The sequence below is a fragment of the Lygodium microphyllum genome, chromosome 22 (genome assembly GCF_053477565.2).
Source record: "Lygodium microphyllum isolate KBCC chromosome 22, Lygodium_microphyllum_v1.1.10, whole genome shotgun sequence".
Classification (NCBI taxonomy): domain Eukaryota; kingdom Viridiplantae; phylum Streptophyta; class Polypodiopsida; order Schizaeales; family Lygodiaceae; genus Lygodium; species Lygodium microphyllum.
The window spans coordinates 137,320,125-137,338,284 of NC_141156.1; the positions used below are offsets into that span (position 1 = coordinate 137,320,125).

The window sequence follows — 18,160 nt, forward strand, 5'->3', positions numbered from 1 at the left end:
GTACCACAGCTCCATCAGGAAAACATGCAAATATCCTCCGGTATCAAATTGCTTTGAATCTTTACCTTCTTAAGGGTCCAAGACTTGATGAACCTAAGAGGATGACTAAAAGATTTTTGAGGCTGAACAAACCAAATTTTGCAACTTGGACAATTAAGTAGTGATACTTTTTTAGGCATCTAATAACTTTGAACAGTGTTGAAACAAGTTCTATCATTCTGATTTTGCTATCTTTTTGACATACGTCATGAATAACCTGTGCACAAACCAAATATGACATAATGAAAACCGAAGTATCAACATGTTCCACTAGCGTCAACATGGCTCTGTGAAATAATTTTCTTGACTTCTGATTTGAATTCACAGCTGGTTATTTTTATCCAAATTGCTCTTTGCATATTGAAAGAAGATGTAGCAGTCATGTTTCTGGACAAAGGGCAAATGGGGAAAATGCTCCAAAGTAAAGCACATGCCGCAAGCTACAAAAACGCCTTGATGGCTGCTTACAATTAAAATGGTGCCTGCATGTCTTGCTTGAACTAGAACAGACAACAAAAGCACAGAGAAGATGACAACATAAAGCGGGCTGCAGTAAGTCGCACCTGGTACCAATGCATTCTTTCTTTATGTTCACAATATGGCAAAAGTGGGATTCTCTTACTCAATATACGACACTACAACTGTAGCATCATCCAATTTTCCTCCTGTATAAGTGTAACCTGCTGCCATAGCTGCGTCACTAAAAGGACTCCTACCCTGATTGTTGCACCCCACAGAATGGGCATTCTTGACCAACAAGCTTGCTAATTCCTGTGATATCATACCCAGTTGTCAATAACACTACTTTGGACAAAAGATTACTTTCCATGTGTAATGAAATAAGAATGGTAAATGATGCAAGCACAGTTTACTTTAACCATCTTGACAAAAGGACACTATCATTTGAAAATGTGTGAGAGATACAACCCACATAGTGCATCATTTAAATAATTGTGTACTACGAGATGAATACCTCTGGTTTGTCATTTCTTGCATGAGCAGCTTCAACAGCATTTACAATGTGTGATTCATATAAATTGTCAAAAACCCCATCAGTTGCTAGGACTAATGTATCTCCTGAAGTAACGGCAACTTCAAATGTCTGGAGCATGAGAAGAAAACAATCTAAAATCTTCATTATACAACAAAAGTCCCACAATGGGTCTTACTAAAAATTTCTTGCACAAGGCCTGGAATATGATTTTGTCCTTTCAAAAACGAAGTTCAAAGTTTCAATAATTAAGAACGTACCTCTGCCATTGAGGGATCATCTCCTTGACTGCCAATTTGATAAGGAAAATTAAAGCCCCTTTGCATTGGTTTGGATTTGGCCAACAGTTTTCCATCACGTACAACAAGGAATCCCGAATCTCCAATATTGGCAACATACAAAGTCTGCACCAAAAGGCATTACTTTGAATAGAAAACCTAAACAGCCTATCTCAACTACACTATGCTCAAAACATATTTTCTTCATACAAAGTTGCAAGAAAATGCCCGAAGTGCCCAACTATGAAAATCATGAACATCCTTTAGCCTTAAACTGTCAAAGTCAAGATCTTTTGACCTGTTTATGCAAGGCAGCAACCGTCGCTGTACATGTCCCAATAGCTGTTGACTTTTCCACCCCTTTGGTTATGACTCCTTTTGGATCCGGCACTTCATCCTCAAGTTTTGCAAGCTTTGCACAATTGGACATTAATTCTCTTGAATAGAGACCAGAATCAATACCTATTTATGGATCTTTTCATCAGAACAAACATCGAAATCCCAGCCTTGGAGTACAGGTGGCATAAACAAGTTGTTTCCACCAAACAGCAATACTTCAACATATTTGGGGACACACTCCACATCATGCTGCATAATTTAGAGGGTTGCTCTTCAAATGGTTCAAGTGCACATGCCACCTTAGTTATTGTATTCACAACAAACTTCTGAACTGGGAAGAGTCAATGCATGCATCAAATAAGGTTAACTAAGATGCAAGCACTAGACTATCTCCCCAAGCACCTGCAAATCCCCTACCCCAACTCACCAGCAAAGAAGACAGGATGCAACAGATCTAAAAGCTTTGTTATTGCTCTTGTTTGACAAATCTTGCAGTACTTATAAAGCCTTTCTGAGATGTAATTGTGCTACCCTTGCAAACCAGGAAAGAAACCAGAGCCTCTTGGTTGGAGAGATACTTTGATGTAAATTGCATGTGAATGGAATGAACATATGCAAGAAAACTGTTAGGGACTAAAATTTTCCAATTAGATCTGGCTATGCTAATGTGTTCTTAGAAAATGTTGGGGTCGATTACAAAGACCCAAATGAAACCCACCCAGTCTCATCTCATTTTGAGTGATTGTGTTAGTGACATGTCAATATCAAATCTGGATGAGCAACAGACTTTGATTAAGATGTGCACATAACTTACTCAAATCATACTTGGGCAAACCTAACTTCTAGCATGGAATTCCTGAAAGCCAGGTTGGAAACTACAAAATTTGAGTTCATCATTCACTCATGTCACGGGTTTCACACCTACTTTGAGAGACATCAGTGTTCAATCAAGGAGATGGAAATCTTTAAGGCCAATCAAAGAATCATGTGTCTTATGCCATGCAAAAAATAGAGAGATTTAACCATCACCATGTGTAGGAGCATTGTTCTACAAAAGAACAATTGTGATGAATCTCTGTATGATCCAGCTGGCCCAGCATCTTCATCCACTTTGTGTTGGCTGCATAAGTAGTTTGTGGACATTGAGCAGAGTGTTGCAAGTTGATCAAATGCCCACCTCTTAGTCACCCACCATAATGAGGAGAAATTATGTTAGGTGCCATATGTTGGTAGGACGCATAGTCTACAAATTTGAAAGGGGTTGACGCGTTCAATAGCTAAACCAAATGCAGAACTTAGAGAGCTCAAATAACCTTGAACAATATTTACCAAACAACCATAGCTGCTGCTATAATTGCTCAACAAGTATAATCCAGCTGATTGGAAGTCTATCGAATTGTGAAATCACTATCTATTCGTTATAAAAAGGATAGTTCTCAAACCTATTATTATCCAAAAAAAGTCACAAAAAACTAGGATTAAATACATCCATGAAGAATGCATCATAGACACAGCAGCTATCATATAGGATCGCTGCAGTGAGCATCTAAAAAAGGAATACATCAAAAGACTAAGCTCCAAGGAAAGCATGATTCCTTTGTTTCCATATGTTCTAAAGCCCAATATCTAATCCAAATGAAAGAGATTTGTTGGGGTTAAAGGTGCTTGTGCCTATACCACCCTATATTTACTTCACATACCATGACCGAGCCCATCACTGTTACTTTATTCTTTATTCTTTCAGTGACTATTGAATAAGGAAGTGTTGGGTATGGAGCTCACGAAGATGGACCAATAAGCTATGGCAGCTGGAACTCCATAGAGAGAGAGTGTGTGCGCGCGCGGATGTGCAAGAGAGGTCTCTTGCAAGCACACGGAAACTTAAAGATAGATTGAAAGTGATAGTTGTTGATTAAAGTACAAGTGATAGGGCCTGAATATATAGACTAAGGTATCCACCTACACCTTTGACCCTTATTAAATGCTAAGTGGTGTAAAAGGTGTTCACACCTTTACCTGCACTTTTACATGCCATAATGTGTGTTCACACATGGGGATAAATAAATCTAACAAATCCCCCCTTCGGGTCATGGGTGGCTGAACACTTGACACGAAACATACGAGAAAGGAAAAAGGTCTTACCTCAAAGAGACACTCTCTAATCCCGTACAATGATTCTATCAAAAGAAATACAACCCGAGGTAGGTCATGACATGGTCTACCGAGAAGCTCAAGGAGCCGATGCAAGACATGGGTCACAAGTGCATGTGCATGGCTTAGAGGCTAAACAAAAGCCAACGTGGCTCAGAGGCACTGAGCATATGACTAGAGGCTAAATACACTGGTATAGCTTTCAAGATCAACTCAAAGGTCATGCACAAAGTGGCTAAAATCCCCCTAAAACATAACTCCTTGGTGAATTAGATAGAATAGAAGGAAATACAACTCATTTTGGATTAAAATCTAGATACAGGACCCCACATAATTATTTAATAAGTGATGGAAAGGTCTTCACAAATGCATGAGCATGGCCAATATCTAATTCCGATCACACATTTTTTAATTTTTGAACTTTAACGTTTTTTAATATTTAATTTTTAAAAATTTTATTGCGATAAAAAGTTCCCCCTTGATGTTGATATCGAGGACATCGAGATCAATGTCGATCGCTTACAATGGCATCACCAAGAAGTGCACACTTGGTAGGTCATTTTTCGGCCAATGTCACAAGCAAGTGCTCAAGCAGTCTTCAACATGTTGTTTGAGGTCTCAATTCAATGGCAAAGAGCTCCAAGATAAAAAGCCCCAAGTTTTTATGAACAAATTTGGAGAAATTGAGCTTCAATTGCAAAAGCCCCGACTTACATCAATGAAAATTGGAGGAATTGGATGAAAGTGTAAAAGCCCTAATTTCTCTACCTTGAAAATAATAATAATAATAATAATAACTTTAATTATTAAGGTTTAAACACCTTAATAAACTTATATCTTAGTGGGCCATGTCTAGTGTGGCAACAGGGCTGGTCCATGATAGCAGAGAACAAGATGTCAAACGGCAACTATGAGATGGGTGATGGGGCAGATTGGCACTTCTGCTAACCAGGGCACATGGAACGCCGACAAAGTGACTAGTAGACAAGGGCTCGATGACTATTTGCTCATGGCAGATGTCTTGAAGGACGAGTCTAGGACACACACGTAGACAAGAAGCGTAGTATTTCCTCTTCTTCTTCAAACGTTGTGCAACGAACAGCTAGTGGCAAACATGCAAGATGGGCACCTGAAGAGAACCAATAGTATATTGGGCAGTCAGGGGTGAAGCTAGAGGCAAACCCACTCTGATACCATTGTTGGGTATGGGGCTCACGAAGATGGACAAGCAAGCTATGGTAGATGGAACTCTATTGGAGAAGGGGGAAAGAGAGAGAGAGAGAGAGAGAGAGAGAGAGAGAGAGAGAGAGAGTCTTACAAGTATACATTAACTGAAAAATAGATTGATAGTGGTAGCTGTAGATTAAAGTACAAGTGATAGGGCTTGAATATATAGACTAGTATATACACCAACACCTTTGACCCTTATTAAATGCTAGGTGGTATAAAAAGTGTTCACACATAAAGACACACTTCTACTCACAATAATGTGTGTTCACACACGCGAATAAATAAATCTAACATGAAGGCCGTTTGCACATTATGACTGTTGGAGTTCCCACATGCAGTGTCTTTCTCTCTTGCACTCTTGCTCCATCCGCAATAGCTCTTGCTTTCTCTTGTATGCTTCCATTCAAGCTCTACCTTTCAACAGGTCTTAGAGCCAAACATTTGAGGAGCTTCTTCATCCTTTACTTCTGCCTAGATTCAAAGCTTCAGCCGAAGGTTTCATGGCATCCATTGTTTCTTCCTCCTGAGGTATGCATTGAGTCTTCCCTTCTCACGGCTTATTCCAGCTTGCTCCCGGCTTATTGAGGACCTTTTCATAGCTTAGCTAAGCCTTGTTGAGTACTTATTGAGTTGAGAAGCAACTATTCTATCCATTTTGAGTGGATACAAAGCATGTTGTAAAAGTCATGCACAACTATGGCAGCTTCAACAATGTTGTATTTCGGCCATTAACTTTTGCATAAAGTATTTGATTCAGGTATTCTATAGCTAGAAATGAAGAGCGTAATGAGAGCTACAAATCTACATACAATTGATAATGCGTAGTTTTATATTCTCTCTTTTTCACACAGAACAGAACAGTTTTGGTTTGGACAACAAATAGTAAACTCCATAATGCATCTTTGATGACTCAGAGATGCTATTTTCATACCTAGATGGTATGGCTATGCTTTTGGGATGCTATTTGGATCGCTTAGAGCTTGATTAGCTCATTTTTACAAAGGTTTACTCCTGTCATAACATTTTGGATAGCAAACATACAACAGTGAACTTCATGCTTTGAATGTCTATTGTACCTACATGGTATTTTAGGTATGCTACATGTCTATGGTGATGTCTAGCATTGATGTATGAGCCTCGATATGGTTATGACATACTTTGACACTTGAATTTGAGCTCTGCTTTATGTACTTCGGCTTTGATCAATTGCTTTGAGGTTTTATGCTCACTCACTTATGGATATTGAAGCTTCATTTGACACTTATGGGCTTTCCAAATGCTTTGATGTATGTCTTGAGCTTTGCTTGCTCACTTTGCATTCCGGATTTGCTTCCAGTGGGAGACGCTCTTGCCAAAGCTTGGTTCTTTGAGATGCTAGGACTCTTCATTCATGTATATATGCTCTCTTGTATACTATTGAATGTGATTACCTCCGCTTGTGGGCTAATTTAATTTCGTATGCTTTGGACATTGGTACTTACCTCTGTCAGCAGTTTGTCAATGGTGTATATCCTTATGGGATGTATAGCTTACTGACAATTTAAGTCTATGACAGTCTTTGGTAGCAATGGTCTATGCTTAGTCATTGCTAGTTGTATTCTTTGTATCGTAGTTGCTACTTGGATATCCTTGGTAGTGGGAGCTTCCTTTCTTAGCTATTTGCCCATAGTTGGATTAACATATATTGTTGTCTTTAATTCAGCATTGCTGTAATTAAAAATTTCAGCATTATCTTAAAGAGCAAACATTGTACTTTGGCAGTCTATCGCTTGTAGCTGGTGGACAGATCTATACTTAGCATTCCCTCTTGTTTTGCCTTTGTTTTGGCTAAGTTTTAAGGGCTCATTTGCAATCATTTACAGCAGCCCATTCTCTTGGATTTTACATTGGTATACTGTCATTATGGCCAGTTCTTGGAATAATAGTGCTATTTTTAATATTGAAAAACTTAATGCCATAAACTTCACCTATTGGAAAACACAAATATGGCAGGTATTGGTTCAAAAGAAGCAGGTTAGGCCTTTAAAAACGAAGAGTGTAAGGCTTGAAGGCACTGATCAGAATACTTGGGATGAGTTGGATGAGCTATGTAAATCCACTATTATATTATCATTGTCAAACAAGTTTATTTCAATGTTGTGGCACCTAAGGATAATGCTTAGCAGTTATGGGAGAAGATATGTAATCTTTATGACAAGCAAAGTCCTACTTCACAAATGTATTAGTTAAAATAACTCATGGACCTTCACACGAAGCAAAAGACTAGTGTGTCCGCACACTTGAATGAGTTTTACTCAATTTTCAGCCAATTGACTTCGCAAGCCATTGAGTTTAAGGTTAATCTTTCTCCCTTGTTCTTGCTTGTGACACTTCCGGAGTCATGGGACACTTTCCATACTGCCATGTGTGCTAATATACCTTAGGATGGTTTGAAACTCTAGGATGTTGAGGGTGCCTTACTCACAAAGAAGATAAACAGAAAAAATGTGGATGCAGACGTACTTCTCATGCATTGATTGTTAGGGGAAAACGTGATGGCAAGAGCAGTAATGACCGATGGTAGAGACTCACAGAGCTCTTAATCTTGCAAGCAGTCTCGCACTAAGTCTCATCGTTATAAGGCCTCTCTTACATGTCATTATTCTGGGAAAGAGGGTCATATTAGGCCACAATCCATAAGATGCGCGATGATAAGCACAAGGAGAAAGGCAAGGGCAAAGTGCAAGATAAGTCTGATGATCAAAGCATTGTTCCTAGTAAGTCCAACATGAAAATTCAAAAGATAAATGCCTTGGAACCTCAGTTTGATGATGATTACATCTTGACAACGTCTTCTCTTGATGCTAGTCACTTGGGTGATGCCTCATCCACTTTTTCTCAATGTTGGCTACTTGATTCAAGGGCTTCTTTTCATGTTACCCTGCATAAGGATCGGTTTCATTTCTATCGCAAAATAATAGATTTTATGAGACTAGGGAATGACTTGGCATTGAATATTATTGGCGTTGGTGAGGTTAGACGGCAATTTGCTTCAGGCAACATTTGTTTTGCACAATGTACATCATGTTCTGGCTTTGACCAAAAGTCGACTCTCTGCTGGACAATTAGACAATGCAGGATATCATGTATCTTTTGGTGATTCTGCATGGAAGATTACATGTGGGAATCTTATCTTTGCTTGAGGTCCCAAGGCTACTATCCTCTATCCCTTGCTTGTATCTGGATCTATTGACCATGTTTTGGTTGTGGCTAAAATACCACATGTATCTTATTGCATCCTCGCTTCAAGCACATGCCCTTAAAAATGATAAAAATACTTTCTCATTTGCAGTATATTTTGCCCCTTGACTACAAATGTTTTAATTCATGTGATCATTGTCTTTATGGCAAGTGTCACAAGGACATGAAATTTTGAGATGCTTTAATATTACTAATAACATTTGATTAAGTTATTAATCAAATGTGCAAGGTTGTTTAGCGTGATGCACATGGCAGTTATTTCATGGTAACAGACCAAGGACCACGAGGATACAATGGGTATCAAAGGTAAAAGTTGTGATAGTTATGCCAACTTGGCTTTGGGAGTCAATTGATGTTAATTTTGACCCTAGACAGTTATTTGGCCAATCAGTGTCAGTGGTGACACTACAGACTGACATTACTTAATTCTAAGGATTAATAGAGGTTGGAAACCACTCCATGTTGCAAATGACCTAGTCAATTTGATTATAGATAGGCAAATTTAATTTTGGGCAAGGTAAAAAGGATTGAAATTAATCTTAAAGATTTTTCAATTCTGAAAATTAATTAAATGGTTAGGTAATGCTAAAAAATGGGTTTAGAAGGCTGCCACATGGCTTTGATTACGGATGGACACATTTAATTTTGGGCAAGGTTTGAAGGATTTGAATTAATTTTGAGGATTTTTTAATTCTCAAAATTAAGTAAATGGTTAGATAGTGCTAAAAAATGAGTATAGAAGGCTACCACATGGCAAAAATGCCCATGCAAACTTAGAAAACGTTTTTGGAGGTTGGGTCTCAACCATTCAGTTAGTTTATAGCTTGGGAAGGAGAGAGAGAGAGCTACTGATCCATTTTCTGATCAGAGAATAGCAATTTGCTACAGAAAGAAGACATCTAGGGAGCCTCAACATGCAGGGGACAACATGGAGTCACCTTCCAAGGGTTGGCAACAACATTGCTAATTAGGTGACAACATTTTGGAGGTACCTGCACAAAGTACTTTGTAACTTTCATTAATGATTATTCACATAAGGTCTGGGCATATCCCATAAAGTAAAAATCGGATGTATTGGCTACCCTTTAGCGTTGGCTTACTCTTGTTGAGAACCAGTCTAGGTATAGGTTGAAATCATAGTAGCAAGGAAACGGGAACAAGCGAGAACGAGAGGTCTTGGGGAAATGGAAAAGAGGCCCTAGGGGGAACAGAAACATGAGAGCTATGACTTCTATTGTATACATAATACATATGCCTAAATTTATTTATTTGCATATACCTTATAAAAACTCTTCAAAAGAACATGTACAATTTGCATAACATGATGGTTTACTCCATAGATGATACATCAATTATATCTAAATGGAAGACAAGACCACAAATAAATGATAATCTAATATCAAACTAGACGAAATAGTCAAGAAATCAATTATCTTTTCCAATAACTAACAATGAAGTCCCACATTTCCCTTTGGTGGAACGGCAGCTTGGACGTTCCCTTTTGCATTTCACTCGTTCCCCTAGCCGTTCCCCTTGTTGGACGTTTCCCCTTCAAGTTTCCCTGTTTCCTAGTCCTTCTTAGGGGATGGAAAGTGTTCCTCCACTCCTAAGGGGGCGGAACGACATTCTACTATGGCCAAAATGCCTAAGATCGAATAATGGGGGTAAATCTCTCTCTAAAGCATTTGAGTAGTTTTGTGACGAGCGTAAGCGTCAGTTGACCACCCGGATCTAAAGTTTCTGATCAAACTTTGGACCTTTTACACCCCACCCGGAATGGTGTTGTAGAGGGCATGAATAGAACGATTTAAGAGAAAGTTCGTAGTATGCTTAGACAAGCAGACTTACCACAGTATTTTTGAGCTGAGGCAATTACTACTATTGTACATTTGATAAACAGATCCCCATATATTGCTATTGGTTGTCAAGTTAAAGAAGAGATATGGTCTGAAAAACCTCCATCATATGCTCATTTGCATGTCTTTGGATGTGAGGCTTTTTGCCATGTTCCCAAGAACAAACCCAATAAGCTGGATCCTAAACCAATGAATTGCATCTTTCTTGGTTATGGGAATGCACGTGAGATGGGCTATCGCCTATGGGATCTGCAGGCTAGGAAGGTCATCCGTAGCCATGATGTTGTTTTCCATGAGGAGAAGATACATAAGGAGCCTGAGTAGGTAGTTGAGGTATGTAGAGTGATATTTCAAGAGAAGCCTCCTGTTATCATACAGCCAGCTACAGCTTGCAGCCGATGTTCCAGTGGCCCATGATCATGATGTTGGACAAGATGTACATACAAGCCCCACAACCTATTTTGCAACCTATTTTTTCTTGTTCTCTCCTCACTAGAGGCATATTCGCCTTTAAGTCAGAGGTTGTTGGGGGTAAAAGCACTTATGCTTACACCACCCAATATTTACTTCACACAACATGACCCCACACGTATACATTGTAGGTGAGGGACACCCATCACTCTTACTTTATTCTTTATTCTTTCAATAACTATTGAATAAGAGAAGGCCAATCACACATTGTGGCTGTTGGAGTTTCCACATACTCTCTCTCTCTCTCTCTCTCTCTCTCTCTCTCTCTCTCCCCCCCCAAATCCACCATAGCTCTTGCTTCCACTTGTCTACTTCCAGTTAGGCTCTACCTTTCAAAATTGAAAAGCTTGAATAATTTGGAAAACAGCAGCCAAGTCCATCTTCCAAATATCTAAGCAAGAAATCTGATATACACCTGGAGGTAAGTCTATCGAAAAGTCTGACTTGCTACGAGATACTATCAATTTAGTTTCTGAACATCTTAAGACAACAACGCAACAATATTCTCCGGCGGTTAAATTATCTCCTGCCACAAGCACTCCAATTACAAATTTCTGAAGACATAATTATTCAGTAATGATTTGTCTTTTTATTCCCACCAGAAAAAATGTATTTATGTATTGCTAAGAGCATTGGCATTGCCATTGATGAGGGAAAAATACGCTTGTAAATCAGAATTACAAGTACATGTAAGAAAGAGCACAACAGCAAAGAGCAATTCTACACTTGGCTGATTTTTTTTTGACAACTAAAAATACTCCCACTACAGTTCTGCAAAGAGAGAACATTAATTTTAAAGACAATTTGTTATTCTGGACTTTGCTGAAGTTTGTTATCCAGCATTTTATGGATCAATCTTTTTGCACACCAAAGAGCATTGATATTCTAAGCCACCCATGGATGACGCAAAATACGCCTGTAAAACAACATAAAGAACCTTCGTGCAAAAAAAGAACACAGTAGTCAGAAGTCCTACTTCTGGTTTTCAAATGCTAAAGTTAACCAAGTAGATCACATGTACACCCGCCCCCCCAACCCAACACACACACGCACATGAAGGGGAACATGGTATCATCTCTATCATTAACAATCTCATCCATATGGCTTTCCATTTCAAACATGAAACGATTTCAATGAAGCATGGTATATGAAATGGTCTCATAACACGAATGCCCCATTCACTAAAGAATGTTGTATGCTCCTTAATAAACGGGTTATTCAAAACTTTCATCTGTTTTTCTGACACTATAAAGAGGCAAAAAATAGGTATTCCAATGGGTTGTGGTGCAATTTATATCTTGTGTTTTTCGAATACTGCTTCTGTAATTTTTGCTGAAAACAATAGATATGACATCTTAAAACACTTCTCCCATACTTTCAGTTACTACGAACCTAACCCTACAATATTCCTACAAAACAATCCTTGCTCCTTTTTCACCATCTACAAAGAAGGCCCTATTGCATTTGATATCAATGATCCTCTACTTCAATGTGGGGCACTTCATATCCTTTCTACTCACTTTCTCAACATGGAAAACTCATCTTCTGATAAAAAGGAGTTACTTCCCTTTTTAAGGGATAGATACATACACCTTGCTAGCAATCAACCAAATGATTGTGCACATATGGTGATCATATCCCAAATTGTCCCAATCTCTATTCCAATAATCACCTAGACTCTATCATAGCGTATATTCACACACTTGTCAGGAGGTTTGCAAGTAACGGCTTTATCTATTCACAACTCTAGAAAGTACTTAAGGCCTTGAATAAGGACTACCCACTACTTAAAATTGATTTGCAAGATCTTATTTCCATGCTTAGCTAAAAGGCGTGTGCCTAGAGACCCCGTCATGACATGGGTAGTCCCAAGGTATCGCCCACCTTGACGTCATCTCCTAAGCACAAGAAGACTGGAGGGTTTCACATGTTGATGGATCGCGAAGCGTTTTTTTATGTGGTTCAGTGACATGACCTGAGAGGTTTACTAGGGTTCCTCCTTGCCAAAAACACCCTTTGATGATGTATGCATAGAGTCTCGAAGAAAAATTACCCATGGTCACACTATAGACCTTTTCTCTCTACAAAGATGTACATCTTGGCTCACCTAAACTCTCCAAGGATATCACAAAAAAACCCTAAACACACAAATTCTCTTACACCTCATTGTATCATAGGTTCAATGTGCAATACCAATGGTTTCTTAAGCTATCTAACTTTGTTTCTTGCAAAAACAAAAGAATAATCATTGGAAAGCAATTGATGGATATTAATGAATAATTGCTTGTGCTAGCCCCTTATTCACTTGTTGAGTTGTATTGAATCCGAGGCCATGATTTAGATAAGTGTTAGCTTGTTACTATGCTTTTGTACCATGCAAGTTGATACAATGTTGATATTCATAGCCACTCACATGAAAAAGTACTAAACAAAGGCTTCGAAATGGTGAAATGTAGAGGAGGATTCTTGCTTTGTCTTTACCACTTATGCTCAAGTGCTATTTTCTTATGCATTTGAGTTCTCCTTAACTCTATGTAGGTGTGTTTCGACTCCATATGGACGTTGATATCATACATCAGGTGCAATATAACAATCTTTCAGTTTTCTTTTACAGGCCGCACATATGCACGGGCGCACATCCCATTACACCTTATTCCATGAATTGTAGCACCTACTTTATCACCAATATTAGTATTCTTAAATAGGGAAACGTATTTGTAATCTAGTGGGAGTAACCACTCCTTAAAATTGAGCTAAATCCTTGCTATTTGGTTACATGTCAACAATCACAATGCATTGAAATAGAAGAATCTTTGATTCCCCTCACACTTCTCAAAAGTACTATCTGCAGCCAGTCATTGGCTCATCAATATCCTCCTGTTTGAAAAAAGTATGGATATTTTCCTCTCCCCTTGGATTCCCGACTCTCCTGCTTTTAAATACACATTAGAGGATTACTATTCCCCCTTCCTCTTCTTTCTACTATCCACCACCAATGACACAGCCTCCTGCTGAGAGGCATGGTGGTCCAATGAGCTGATGTGCTTAAGCTTGAAATCTACCTAGCTCCACTCTAATTATTGGGTTACCACCTAAGGTCTGATCACAATGGCCTGATGTGCTGTAGCTTTCATAAGCTATGAGGATTTCCCCTCTCCTTGTCTACAGGCAGCTTGTCCCATGTCTACTGGTGCCTGTTGATGCCTCTGTAAATTCGTCATATTGCTGAACTGGCTTCTCTTCTTCCCCTCCTTAAAATCTCAGGGGTATTACAGGTCCATCAACCCTTTCCTGGCACCATCATGGGTTGCTATCCTGCCTGCTGTACGAGGATCCACCTCGTATGGTGGTTATGGCATAATACACTGCTGTGAATTGTGGCCTTCTCCATGGATGTGCATATGATACTGCTTTGGTCAGTTCTACAGGGCCGATGTTATGCATGCACTACTGCACGCTTTAAGCATGCCACATCTTACATCCCAGGTTTCGTTGGGATTCTACTGCCGCCTGTGATCATTAATGCGCAAAGATACATGATCACTATTAACCCAGTATGCATTAGTCACGCATTAGTCACTGTTATTGACATTCCATGGTTGTTGCAACATTGCTATATGCCCTGGATTGTGTCCTGCTCCCATTGGTTTCCCTACTCAACATAGCATGCATCTTATCTCAGTGACATATGTTCTTTGTGTATGATCTTTGTGGGACTGTTCTTCATATAGGTGCAGGCATATCTGCATTCAGTACACAGGCCACAACTACTCTGGCCACATGTATTCATGAAGGTAATAACATACATGGTCAAAAACACTTGCATATGGCCATGAATCCCATGATTCATTGGCAATTACATGCCCTTGTCTGTGGCTTGCTCCCATAGTTTTCCCATGGCATGCATCTTATCTGAGTGACATATGATCTTGAAGGGCTGTTCTTTAGGCATGTCTGCATATTGTACACTAGCCACCTATATTCATGAATGCAATAACATACCTATTCATGAACTCCTGGGCATCCCCATGAATCTCATGATTCATCAGCATTTACATGCTGCCAAAACACTTATCCCTATGATCTGCAACTCTCTTGCATACATACAAATATGTATGCATATGTTTTCCCATGGCCCCATGAGGCACTGGATTCCACAAACTGCCTGAATTTATTGTTGATCCAGTACTAATGCCCATCCTTCCTGAATGCTCTGCATGACATCTTATGCATAAACTATATACCATATACCATGCCTGTCAGATCCTGGAGAAGCCCACTGTATTCTCTCCATGTATTCCCAACGGGATACAAGATACGTTCACCCATAAAATAATTCTATTATCAGTCATGCAGCTCATGGCAACATAATAACTATTGGAACCCACTTAGACAAAGAAAGGTCAACTGAAGATAACTGATAATATATAAGAGTCATTTGGGAATAACACATTACACATCCATTATTGACTTATGTCAAAGTTTGCTATATCATCATTCAAGCCTCAATTATCATGATTCATGCATATCACAGATAGAAAATTGAAATAAACATGGTGCATCGCCCATGTGCAATGTGGAATGAATCAAGCTACAACATCACAATTCTCATTCCAAAACAAAATGACCAAATGAATCCTGATAGATCATGCATACCTCATAAATAAGAGAAGAGTCCAATCATCAACTTTTGAGGCATGAATTGGCACTACAATGATAGAGTCCACTAACTAAACAATATGCCAAAAAAATAACTATCTCATCCAAAATCAACTTTGGCAACCTGAGATGCCACAAAGAGAAAAAGAGAGATGAGAGATGACACCATGTTGAGAGGGGAACTAGCTCCTCCCCCTTTCTAGGATTTTATCGAAACAAACCACGGGTACCAAGTGCCCAAACCATTTAAAATGGGCTGATTTTGTCGGGTATAAAAGGCCATCGTGCCATTTATATGTGCACAGCTATGAACACACCCTTAGCACATTTGTACTTTCATATATATCTATCTAAAACCTAAAACGGTACACACAAGAATTGTACCCAAGAACATTGTGCATCTCTATCTCTGACTCTCACTCGCTACTCTTGCTCACGTTTTGCTCTCTACCTGACATTTTCATCGCCGGACATTGCATCACCACTGCACATTGCTCACTTCAAACTAGTATCAAAACACACAGGTTGTGCACGCTTCCCTAAGCCAATGGCAGGAGTCAGGTGAGCAAGAGGCGCAGGCGAATAGGAGCTTCAAATCCCATATGTAGAACGGCAATTGGCAGGTCGCAGGTTGCAGGAAACATGTTCGAGGAGACCAAGCTCACGCCACACGCTACAAGCAAAGCGCTAGTGACGACACGCTGCAAGTGAATTGCGATTGGACGAACCAGGATCACGCAGCTAGCCAAGCGACACACAACCTGGTTCAAGCTGCCAACGAGACGGGCAGAGGTCAACATCCTTTTCTTTTGGAAATATCTTTTCTTTAACTTTTTCATCAAGTGTTCACATGCAAAGGCACAAAGCCAAATTTTCCCCAAGAAAATTGGGGCTTTTCTTGGATTTGGGGACTTTAATGCAGAAGTGGACAATTTGACTCAAAAATTGCGAAATTAGCACACAATTGCCGGTGAAATTTTTGGGTTTTTTTCACATTTCTATGAAATTTATTCAATTTCAGTGAAATTTGTACACACCGGACCCAAAAATTTGGGGATTTGTCCAAATTTGATGCGAGCAAGACACAATAGTGAAATTTGTCTCAGTACTTCCAAGAATTTGTGACATTTTGCCTCCGACATTGGGGCTTTTCATGTACATGCAAGAATTGGGCTGAAATTTACCCAATTTCTCAACATTGAAGCACATTGGACCCCGTGCAATTTGGGGCTTTTGCTGTTTGGGCAAAATTTGTGTGCCATTTGGTCAGTTTTATGTACATGCGGGTTTAATTCCATGCAATTTGGACATCTAGCACTTGGAAAATTTTGGGGGTTTTGTGCTCAAAGCATCAACCATTTTGGGGGTTTAGTAGCTGAAAAAGCTTATGATTTGCGTATGACAGAGGGTACAACAATGTCTACTCACTTGAGTGAGTTTAACTCCATTTTCAGCCAACTGGTTGCCTTGAAGTTTATGATTAATGAAGAATTTAAGGCTACGTTCTTGCTTTGCACTCTGCCAGAGAGTTGGGATACATTCAAGACTGCTATGAGCAATTCTAATGCAATGCTTTTGTATGCTGATATAGAGAGTGATCTACTCATGGAAGAAATGAGTCGGCAAAACAATGCATCTAGTGTCTTCCAGTGCTTTGCATACTAGGGGTAGATCACAGCAGAAAGACAAATCTGATAGCAAGGGACGCAGTAAATCACATGGTAAGGATGTTGAATGCCATCATTGTGGCAAGAAGGGTCACTTTAAAAGTGACTGCTATAAATGAAAGAAAGAGAAAGGAAAGGGCAAGAAGAAAGATGATAGCAAGGAAGAGAAGAAAGAGAGTCAACCTAAGAAGAGTAGTGTCAAAATTGAAGAGGCGAATGTAGTCACTCATGACAGTGACAGTGGGAATGACGTACTCTTTGTCTCTTCATACTTTAGTACACATGCTTTACTTGCAGATACGGATGATGATATGCACACTTGGATTCTAGATTCAGGTGCTTCCTTTCATGTCACCCCTCATCATGAGTGGTTTTCTGACTATACAGGCGGTCGACATGGTGTTGTTCATCTTGGGGACAACTATGCATGTGACATTGCAAGTATTGGCATTGTGCACTTGCAGTTTCAGCGTGGTCCTGTCTTCACACTTCAGCATGTACAATATGTACCTTAACTCAAGAATAGCTTGATTAGCACAAGGCAGCTATGATGACGATAAATTTCATACCACCTTTGGTGATGGGAAATGAAAGATCTGTAAGGGATCTAGAGTGATTGTCAAAGGTTGTAAAAGTGATACCTTGTATCCTCTCCATGTATCTAGTGTGTGTGACTATGTCGTTGCCGTGACCGAGTAGCCAAGTGTTTCTTTGTGGCATGGCCTGTTGGGACACATGAGTCAAACTAGAATGAAAGTGCTTTCTCATTTGGGTTACTTGCCTTGTCTTCATTATGCTGATTTTGAGCATTGTGATCATTGTGTTTATGGTAAACATGCACAGACATCTCATAAGAAGTCTCTTTCGCTGAAATCTTCTCCTCTAGAATTAGTACATTCCGATGTATGTCAAACGCCAGGGTTATCTTTAGAGGGAAAGAAATACTTTGTCACCTTTATCAATGATACTACATGGAAGGTATGGGTTTACCCTATTCGTAGCAAGGACGAAGTGCTTGACAAGTTTCAAAAATTCTTGGCATTGGTTGAAAATCAGACTGATAAGACACTTAAGTGTCTTTGCTCTAACAATGGTAGGGAAGATGTCTCCGAGGCCTTTTAGGCATTTTGTGACAGCAAGGAAATAAAGAGGGAGCTCACTGCCCCTCATAATCCACCCCAAAATGGAGTTGCAAAGTGTATGAATCGAACCATACAGGATAAGGTCCATACGATACTA

The 18,160-nt window shown here is 39.4% G+C and overlaps 1 protein-coding gene across 2 annotated transcripts in view; it reads right to left on the reverse strand.

Moving 5' to 3' along the window:
* Positions 1 to 252: 252 nt before the first annotated feature.
* Positions 253 to 18,160, reverse strand: part of LOC148017664 (putative protein phosphatase 2C 71) — a 107,813-nt gene continuing 89,905 nt past the window's right edge. The window contains exons 7-10 of one of the 2 annotated variants that reach the window (XM_087662438.1): positions 1,607 to 1,770; positions 1,291 to 1,434; positions 1,013 to 1,141; positions 253 to 810 (exon numbers count right to left, since the gene is read on the reverse strand). In XM_087662438.1, coding sequence (XP_087518564.1) covers positions 658 to 810; positions 1,013 to 1,141; positions 1,291 to 1,434; positions 1,607 to 1,770 — 590 coding nt within the window. In that variant the 3' untranslated portion in view covers positions 253 to 657. The remainder of the gene's footprint in view (positions 811 to 1,012; positions 1,142 to 1,290; positions 1,435 to 1,606; positions 1,771 to 18,160) is intronic. The other variant, XM_087662439.1, reaches the window with a different exon arrangement.